This window comes from Sorex fumeus, unplaced genomic scaffold (genome assembly GCF_029834395.1).
Source record: "Sorex fumeus unplaced genomic scaffold, SorFum_2.1 ptg000044l, whole genome shotgun sequence".
Taxonomy (NCBI): domain Eukaryota; kingdom Metazoa; phylum Chordata; class Mammalia; order Eulipotyphla; family Soricidae; genus Sorex; species Sorex fumeus.
In genome coordinates, this window is record NW_026606101.1 from 40,350,552 (window position 1) to 40,361,441 (window position 10,890).

At 42.8% G+C, this 10,890-nt stretch overlaps 1 protein-coding gene across 1 annotated transcript; it reads right to left on the reverse strand.

Moving 5' to 3' along the window:
• Positions 1 to 1,909: 1,909 nt before the first annotated feature.
• Positions 1,910 to 2,356, reverse strand: LOC130030385 (proteasome subunit beta type-1-like; the record flags this gene model as incomplete). Its single annotated transcript, XM_056121646.1, has 1 exon — positions 1,910 to 2,356. A coding segment is annotated over one exon (447 nt), but the record flags the coding sequence as incomplete, so codon positions are not given.
• Between the last annotated feature and the right edge of the window lie 8,534 nt (positions 2,357 to 10,890).

The following is a 10,890-nucleotide window of genomic DNA, read 5'->3' on the forward strand; positions in this document are numbered from 1 at the left end:
CAAAACCCTCCATGACATTGAAGCTAATGGTATCTTCAAAGATGCCACACCACTGGCCGAGCAAGTGAAAACAGAGATAGATAAATGGGACTATCTTAAACTAAGAAGCTTCTGCACCTCCAAAGAAACAGTGACCAAAATACAAAGACAGTCTACAGAATGGGAAAGGATATTCACCGAATACACATCTGACAAGGGGTTGATATCCAGGATATACAGAATACTGGTTAAACTCCACAAGAAGAAAACATCCAACCCCATCCAAAAATGGGGCAATGAAATGAACAGGAACTTTCTCAAAGAAGAAATCCGAATGGCAAAAAAGCACATGAGAAAATGCTCTACATCATTAATCATCAGGGAGACGCAGATCAAAACCACAATGAGATACCATCTCACACCTCAGAGACTGGCCCATATTCAAAAAAACAAAAGCAACCGATGCTGGCGTGGATGTGGCGAGAAAGGGACACTCCTTCACTGTTGGTGGGAATGTCCACTGGTTCAGCCCTTCTGGAAAACAGTATGGACGATTCTCAAAAAATTAGAAATTGAGCTCCCATTTGACCCAGCAATACCACTCCTGGGAATATATCCCAGAGAGGCAAAAATGTATAGTCGAAGTGACATCTGCACTTGTTTGTTCATTGCAGCACTCTTTACAATAGCCAGAAACTGGAAGAAACCTGAATGCCCAAGGACAGATGACTGGTTAAAGAAACTTTGGTACATCTACACAATGGAGTACTATGTAGCTGTTAGAAAAGATGAAGTCATGAAATTTACATACAGGTGGTACAATATGGAAAGTATCATGCTAAGCGAAATGAGTCAGAAAGAGAGGGATAGACATAGAAAGATTGCATTCATCTGGGGGATATAAAGTAACAAAGTATGAGATTAATACCCAAGAATAGCTGAGATCAGCACCAGGAGGATTACTCCATAACTTAGAGGCCAGCCAGGTATCCTAGAGGAAAGGGCAGTTCAGATAGAGAAGGGAGCACCAAATAAAGGATGTTTGGAGGATCCTCCCAGGAGGGGAGATGCATGTCGAAAGTAGACTATGGACTGAACATGTTTGCCACTCAATGCCTCTTTTGCAGACCATAACACCCAAAAGGAAAGAGAGAACACAGGGGATTGCCCTGCCACAGAGACGGGGGATGGGGGGATGGGGGTGGGAGGGATATTATCCATGGTGGTGGAAAATGGGCACTGGTGGAGGGATGGGTATCTGATCATTGTATAATTGAAACCAAAGCACAAAAAATTGTAAATCTACAACTTTAAAAAAAAATAAAATAAAATAAAGGGAAAAAAAACTGCCAGAATATTCTACAATGGTACTCATTTTTGGAGCTGTAAGTGTTCTTAATTTTTCTCCTTCTTTTAAAGAATTGTAATAGTAAATAAATTCTAGCTGCATGCCATTATGAGTGCAAGGTAAATGAAGAATTCAGTGCATATAAGAAAGCTTTGGACTTTGGGGTATTGATTTTTATAGCCTACAGCTTTACTATATAAGGCTATTATTTCTAGGAGCTTCTTGGTACAGGCTTTAGGGTTCTCTAAATATAGTATCATGTCATCTGCAAATAATGAAAGCTTGATTTCCTCCTTTCCTATCTGGATGCCCTTAATATCTTTTTCTTTCTTAACTCCTATTGCAAGTATTTCCAGTACTATATTGAACAGAAGTGGTGAGAGTGGGCAACCTTGTCTTGTTCCTGATCTTAGAGGGAAGGCTGTTAGTTTTCCCCACTGAGGATAATGCTTGCTATAGGCTTGTGGTAGATGACTTTGACTATATTGAAGACAGTTCCTTCAATTCCCATTTTTCTGAGAGTTTTTATCATAAATGGGTGCTGCACCTTGTCAAATGCTTTCTCTGCATCTATTGGTATTATCATATGTTTTTTCTTTTATTGAAATGATGGAAGACGTCTTTCACCAGCCTCATGGCTCTGTCCAAGGAGAGTGGGACATGCTCCACGTTTTGCATGTTCTTAAAACCAACCTGGTTGTCCAGCAGAGGCTGCAGCATGGCACTTGCTGAGCCCCCCGCCTTGAAGGAATCTCTCTGGTAGGACCCCACAGGATCAAAGCTGTAGACAGCTCCCTTCCCTTCTTCATCTAGACCTCCGATGATATTGTAAACGTAGTATGGAAAGAAGCGTCTTGAATAAAGAATTGTAGACAGCATTGCAGCGATTGCCCCTGTAGTCATGGCCTTATTATTGGAATGTTTATACATCTTTAATCTTGCTTCAATAATCTTTGTCAGGGTAAGACAGTCTCCATGAAAACCACTGCATCCAATGACTGTTTTGTCTGTTAATTTAGGGGGATTAGAGGTCACCCCAAAAGCCTCTATACCTCTCGGAGAGACAGGCAAGCTACCGAGAGTATTCCGCCCGCATGGAAGAGCCTGGCAAGCTATCCGCTGTGTATTCGATATGCCAAAACCAGTAACTACAACTGGTCTCATTCACCTGACCCTGAAGGCTTCACCGACATGGCAGCACTGAGAAGGATGAGAAAGGAGAGGCCGACAAAATCTCAAGGCCGACCTAGGCTGCCACAACGAAGGAAGACAAAAATGATCGTCTGTACTTTCAATGCACGTACGCTAGCATCAGATGCATCCATCGAGGACCTGATGGTACAAGCGCGAATGATCAAGTACGACATCATTGGTCTGACCGAGACAAGAAGGCACGAATCTCACCATGCCGTTTTCGACACTGGAGAAGAATTTTTCCTCGGAACATGCGATAAAAGAGGTGTTGGAGGCGTTGGTGTCCTTGTCAACACAAACTTGGCCAAGAGCATTGATTCATTCGAATGCCTAACAACCCGAATCGGACGTTTACATTTGAATAGATGTGGCTCACTGCCTGCAGTTTCTATCTTCGTTGTCTACGCACCAACATCTCATTATGATGAAAGAGAAATCGAGAAGTTCTACATGGAGCTAGAGAAGTTCTATAAAGAAGACCACACCTTCTACAAGATCATTGTGGGTGATTTTAATGCCAAGATAGGACCGAGAAGATCAGCTGAAGAACTTCACATCAGAACCCATGGCCTAGAATGGAACGAACAGGGTGAGAGACTGTCTGAGTTCATCGTGTCGACCAAGACCATTCATGGTAACTCACAGTTCCAGAAGGCAGAATCTAAACGATGGACATGGGAGTCTCCTGGTGGACGATTCCACAACGAAATAGACCACATCATATTCAATCGACGGTTTTGCCTGACTGATGTCGCTGTTGTCCCAAAATTTCGAACGGGATCGGACCACCGTCTCCTTCGTGCAAAATTCTACTTCACAGAGCGGGGAGAAAGGGCTGCAAAGTTCAAAAAGAGAACTCCCAGAACGACCACCAACTGGGAACTCTTTGGTACTATTGCGGCAACATGGGAAGATGCCATTGTTGACAACATTGACGAGGAATACGATCGACTGGTTCAGCACCTCCATGAATGTGCGAGGAACGCCAAGAGAGAGATAGCCACAAAAAGTCGCCTATCTTCGAAAACTCTTGAGCTAATTCGCCAGCGTGGTTTGGCGCATGCCTCAGGCAACCGCAAGCTAACGTCCGAGCTCGCAAAGCAGTGCAGAGATGCGATCAAGGAAGACCTCAAAGAGAGAAGAGCAGAAGTACTGGTAGATGCGGCAGAAGCCGGGAAAAGTATTCGTAAGGCCCGCCTGTCCTTCGCCAACTATAAGACCAAGATGACTGCCCTCCGACGTCCTGATGGATCCATCACATCCTCCAGAACGGCAATGGAGAAGATTATCCATGACTTCTACTCAAATCTCTTCGATAGCCATGTCCACTTGCCGACATACCAAATTCCACAGGATGGGTATGTCGTTCCCAACGTTCTCCCTTCCGAAATCCGACACGCCATTTCGTCAGTAAAGAAGCAAACAGCACCCGGCCCAGACAAGGTCAGACCTGAACACCTGAAGAACCTGCCGTCAGTACTCATCAATACACTGGCTCGGCTCTTCACTTGCTACCTGTCTGAATGCAAGGTTCCATCTCAATGGAAAACCAGCAGGACCATACTACTGTTCAAGAAGGGAGACATCCATGACATTGGCAACTATCGCCCGATCTGCCTATTGTCTGTCATCTACAAGTTGTTCACTCGAGTCATCCTGAATAGGATTGGCAGAACACTAGATGAAGGACAACCATGTGAGCAAGCAGGGTTCCGCAAAGGATTCAACACCATCGACCATATCCACACGATAACCAAGCTCATTGAGGTTTCTCGGGAGTTCAAGATGCCGCTCTGCTTAACGTTCATTGATTTAAAGAAGGCCTTTGATTCTGTTGAGACGGAAGCGGTCATTGAAGCCCTAGCCAATCAGGGCATTCAAGCCCAATACATCAGGATCCTCCGTGAGCTGTATTGCGGATTCACTACCAGGATCTCACCATTCTACAAAGAAGTGATTGTTGATGTCAAGAGAGGGGTGCGGCAGGGTGATACCATTTCACCAAAACTCTTCAGTGCCACCCTCGAGAACATCATGCGACGACTGGAATGGGAAGGAATGGGAGTGAAGATAGATGGTCGGCAACTACACCACCTCCGCTTTGCTGATGACATTGTTTTAATAACACCAAGCATCAGCCAAGCGGCACAAATGCTGGCCGACTTTGACCGTGAGTGTGGAAAGGTAGGACTACAGCTGAATCTTACGAAGACAATGTTTATGAGAAACAGCCTTGTTCCTGACGCCCCATTCGCTCTCAATGGAACGACCATCTCCGAATGCAACAGCTATGTGTACCTAGGTCGAGAGGTCAACATGACAAATGATCTGGCACCCGAGCTGCGCAGGAGGAAGAGAGCGGCTTGGAACGCCTTCAAGAACGTCGAAGAAATAGCTAAGAGGACGAAGAACCTCCGGCTCCGGGCACATCTCTTTGATTCCACTGTTCTTCCTGCATTAACATATGCCTCAGAGACCTGGGCCCTACGCAAACAAGATGAGAACGCCATTCAGGTCTCCCAAAGAAGAATAGAAAGAGCTATGCTTGGAATATCACGTTTCACTCAAATGAGAGAACGAATCCGGAGTTCTGACATCCTTCGACGATCAAGGATCAGGGACGCTGTCTCATTTGCCAAGGTGTCGAAAATCAGATGGGCTGGTCACGTAATGAGATTTAAAGACGACCGTTGGACTAGAGCTGTTACTGATTGGATTCCACGGGATGTCAAGAGACCGCGTGGCCGCCCACCTACCAGATGGTCAGACTTCTTTGTCAAGATCATGAACGATCGGTTTGAGGCCCTCCATGTTCCCGGAGCGAAGAGATGCCATTGGGCTACACTAGCACGCGACAGGGACAAATGGAGACGTTGCTGGCGCCCGCTCGAGCAAATCGACGACTAACGGGAAGTTAAGTGATTAAGTGATTAAGTGAAATGATGGATTTATATTGATTGACTTATGAATTTTTTTGCGATTTTTATTCATTTTATTTTTATAAAGTGGTTCACAATAGTTCATTACAGATAATATTCAAACACCCACCCCACAGCGAGCATCTTCACACCACAATAAGAGGTAAGTGTGTAAAGGCTATCGTTTTTCATTCGGGAGCCATTTAAGCCCTTATACAAGAGAATACAAGCAAGTATGTTAAAATCAAACAAATGTGTGCTACTTTAGGTGCATCAGTGGGCCATGAATGTGACCATGCACTCCAGGAAATACTGTGTCACTCTCTTCCAAGAGCTTTATCTTATAGTCTCTGGGTCTTGGCTGTTGATGAGATTACATGGTGCTGGGGCAGTTTGTGGGTGTGACTGCCAACCAACTGGAAATTGGGGAGCTGGGTGGAGGAGGCCCAATCCTGATCCAAGAAGGCTTGCAGATCTCAGTCACAAGTCCCATATACCTGGGTTTCTTCATGGGTGGGTTTTGTCCGAGCATGTGGAAAGTGGCCTGTAGCTGGGTTCTGGAGGTTTTCAGCTGCAAGGGTTCTGCTTGGGGTAGGAAGGGAAACTCAACTCGCCCCCCTCCAAGGTTCCCTAGTGAAGACAGTCTGGCTTGGGGTCAGGAGATTCTCAACTTGCGAGTGTTAAATCATCCTTGCATCCCTGGAATGAATCACACTTGGTTATGGTGTAAGATCTTGTCGATGAGTTGTTGGATTCTATTTGCTAATATTTTGTTGAGGATCTTCTCATCCATGTTCATCAGGGATTTTCTTTATTGGTAGTGTCTCTGTCTGCTTTTGGTAAGAGGATGATATGTGCCTCATAGAAGATGTTTGGGAGTGTTTCTGTTTCTTCAATTTCCTGGAAAAGCTTGAAAAGTACTGGCAACAGGTTCTCTTTAAAATTGTTTGAAACAATTCACTATGAATCCATCTGGCTTTTGTCTTTGGGAAGACTTTTGATTACTGTTTCAATTTCCTTGATGACGATAGGTCTATTCAGGTATTTCATATTTTCTTGGCTCAGCCTTGAGAGGTTATAGAAATTCAGGACTCTATTCATTTCTTCTAAGTTCTCTTGTTTCGTGGCATACAGGCTTTAAAAGTAATCGTCGATGATCTTTTGAATTTCTTTGGTTTCTGTTGTGATGTCCCCTTTTCATTCCTAATTCAGTTTATTAGGGTTTATTAATGCTTGCAGAGCTATAAATTTTCCCCCTTACCACTGCTTTAGCTGTCCCACAAGTTCTGGTAGCTCATGTCTTAATTCTCATTTGTTTCCAGGTATCTTTTGATTTCCTTGGTTTCCCCCAGATCTACTTTTTCAACATTGAGTTGTTTAATTTCCAGTTGTTTGACTTGATTCTTCGTTTCCATGTGTGATTAACTTCTATCTTCATTGCATCGTCGTCTAAAAAGATAGTTGATACAATTTCTATCTCCCTGATTCTATTGATATATGTTTTGTGGCCCATAATGTGATCTATCTTGGAAAATGTTCTGTGTGCACTGGAAAAGAATGCGTATTCGGTTTTGGGGGAATGGAAAGCCCTGTATACAACTATTAGCCTTCTCTCTTCCATTTCTTCCTTCAAAGCCAGTACTTTCTTGCTGAGTTTTAATCTTGTTGATCTACCAAGAGGTGATAAGGTAGTGTTCAAGTCTCTGATTACTATTGTGTCACTATCAATGTCCTTCTGGGTAGTTGTTTTAAGTATTTAGCTGATCCTTCATTGAGTGTGTATATGTTTATGAGTGTGATTTCTTCCTGCTGTACATACCTCTTGATTATTAAATAATGGGATATGTTCCTTCACTGTCCCTTCTAGTCTTTTTCAGCCTGAAATCTATGTTGTCAGATATGGCCACCCAGATTTTTTTCAGGAATTTGTTTGCTTGGAAGATTGTTTTTCATTCTTTGACTTTTAGTCTGTGTTTGCTCTCACTGTTTAGTTGTGTTTCTTGTAGGTAGCAGAGTGTTGGGTTCAGTTTTTAAATCCATTTTGCCACTTTGTGCCTCTTAATTGGTGTATTTAGGCTATTGACATTTAGAAAGATTTTTGCCACAAGGTTTACTGCCATCTTTGTGTAGAGGTTTGTTGTGCTTTGTAGGGGGTATTTCTTATCTTACAATAGCCCCTTTAGACATGATTTTAAGGTTGTTTTTGAGTCTCTGAAGTTCCTGAGCTGTTGTTGATCTATTAAATAGTCTATCATTCCTTTGAGTTTTCAGCTCCTTCAGGAAAATATCAGGGAGCATGATTACTAGACTATGTTTAGTTTTGTAAGAAACCACAAAACTGTCTTCCAAAGTGGCTTGGTATCTTGCATTCTACTAATCTTGCATTCTACTGTTGCCCCACGCTCTTCCCTGCCTCAGTGTCCCAGATTTTGGCCAGTTCTGTCAGTGTGCACTTGTGTCTCATTTTTTAAAATTTGTAATTTCTAGTGATGCGGAATATCTTTCATGTGCCAACTTGCATCTATCCATCTTATGTGAGTTTGGGTTCATTTAAAATTTAGCTTCAGCCTCCTTTTTAGAGTTAGTATGCCACTGATTATGGCCATGTATGTGAAGTACAATCAATTATTTAAAAAAAGCAGTTATGGGACATGTTCTTATGTAAAGGAGACTTTGATTTTATGAATTGTTCCTCTAGTCTGTTCTTAGAAGTTGCTTTTATTATTTTTCTTTTAAAATGAATGCTTTTCAGGGTGGGAAAAAAGAGACAAATGCATTTTAATAATCACACCAAGTGAAGAATAGGTTTCTTTTTCCTTCATGCCTTCCACAGCCTATTTTTACCTGAGCTTCCAACTGGCTAATATTAAAAACGACCTCATGTTTCATAATTCTGTTAACTCCCCTAAACCCAAATACCCTTTAGTGGAATCCCTTGGTCAACCAACTTCTTATGACAGATAAATCACAGCCCCAAGACAGGGCTTTCGTACATGCTGCTTTGGAGCTCTTCCCAATAGGCAAATCACTCCCTCCCTTCTTCTCCTAGACTTTGCTTGAGTCTTTCCCACCTGTTCTTACCTTTAAAGCTGCAATTTTCAGTGCTACTCTATCTCACTTTGTTTTGCACCGCTAAATGAAAAATGAAGCTAAGATAGATATTATTTTGGGTGTGACCCAATGTTGTATCCCCAGAATCAAGTACAGAGCTAAAATATTACAAAAATCTCAACATAGATAAAATAATGACTATTTTAAGCAAGGTATTCACTCACTGTTTTGAGCCTGCCATTGGGTCATATATTACTTAGGGATGCAGTGAACATATATTAAAATTCATGCTACTAAGCAAGGGAAAACACAATACAAGATGTCCCATGAGTAGTTTGTAATGGCATTTCATTGGCTGTAACCCAAAATGAAAGTCCAGTAATCCAGTCTATTTTTGTTTAAATAGACTCTTTAAAATTTTATTTTTGGCTCTTAAAATGTATTTATTATTAGTTTAGAAAATTGTAGAATTCAAGGTATATAGACAACACACCCATGTATACTGTATTGTACACTCAACACCAAAATTCCGGTGCTATCCCATCATGAAAATGACACTTTTCTCCATTCATCACACTCATTACTCTTTCTCTCTAATAACCACCATAGTTTTCATTGAGTCTATGACCAGTTTGTTCATTTAAGTTATATGCCACATAAACAAAATTATTCATTGATAGCACAGTGGTAGGGCATTTGCCTTGCACGCAGCCAACATGGCCGACCCGAGTTCGATTCCTCCGCCCCTCTCGGAGAGCCCGGCAAGCTACCGAGAGTATTCGATATGCCAGACACAGTAACAACAAAGTCTCCAATGGAGACGTTACTGGGCCCGCTCGAGCAAATTGACGATCAACGGGAGGGCCTTTACCTTTACCTTCCCCTCTCGGAGAGCCCGGCACCCCTCTCGGAGAGCCTGGCAAGCTACCGAGAGTATCTCGCCCGCATGGCAGAGCCTGGCAAGCTCCCCGTGATGTATTCGATATGCCAAACACAGTAACAACAAAATCTCCAATGGAGACGTTACTGGGCCCGCTCGAGCAAATCGATAATCAACGGGAGGGCCTTTACTTTACTTACTAAGTCTTTTTGTATCCTTTGGATACCTGCCTTCACATGGTGTCTTTGTATCATGTGGAATTTCTACGTTTTTGTTTTGTTTTATTTTGTTTTTTCAAGGGGGCTCACACCTGGTAGTGTTCAGGTGTTGTTCCTGTCTCTGCTCAGAAATCACTCTTTGCAAGCTTGGAGGACCATATGCATGTCAGGGATTAAACCTGGTCTGTGGTGTGCAAAGCACAAATCTATCCACTATATTATCTCTCTGGCCTCTGCCATGTTTATTTTTTTAAGGACTCAGAACTGAACCAATTTGCAATCCCACCAGCAGAGTACTGGGATTCTTTTATCTCCACATCTTTGAAGATATATTTTTCCCTATATTTTAAAACATAGGGAGGTTTATCAGGAGCCAGGGAGTATGACTCTGTCCCGGGCCCTTGCGCATGCCCCTTCCCCACCTGAAGGAGTTCCACCAGACCGCCAGCCTACCTCAACACAGCAGTTGCCCTCCTCTACAGGTTCCTAGGTCAGCACCTCCGTGGGAAAGGCTGGGGGTATGACCTCCATGTACTGGGCATGGCCTCCTCAAAAGTGGGCATGGTCTTCTCTGAGGCGGAGGCCGCTCTGCGGCCACAGTTAAATTTCCCACTCCCAGCACTCTCAAATCACATTCCAGCCTTTATCACCTAATTCTTTGGAAAAAAGTCCTGGCTGCCTCAACCACAATATAACAATAATGCACTGACCTACTCCAATTCCAACAAAAGACCAGTAAACAAAGAAGCTTTACAAGAGCAATATAAAAGAGCACCTCCTCCAACGCTTCACTAGATGCCTGTCATAAGCCACAGGATAATGCCTGAGAGGAAGGACATATTCTAGATGGGGAGAAAGGTGACCACCATCAACCAACCTTATTCAGAATCCTTTCCCGCAATAAGAGGGAACAACGCTAGCAAATTCTAAGGTTTTATCTCTAGACAACCACAACAACATGGGGAAGCAGCGCAAATATCCACTACAAGGAGAGGACAAAGAAAAGAGTCCTGAATCCTCAACAGGGGTTACCCACAAATATGTTCTCTCTGATAAAGACTTCCTAGATGAAATGCTGAGGATGTTCAAGGAACTACTCAAATAATCAATGGAGCAGACATCCAGAAAATTAAAGGAAGAAATGAAGGAAACAACAGAACGGACAATGGAGAAAATACAGGAATAAAGGAGAACAGAAATTTAAAAAAAAATACAAAAAGAAGTGTCCCAAGTAAAGGATTCGGTAGATAAAATTAAAAACTCAGTGGGTGCCCTCAGCAATAATATGTCTACAGCCGAAGA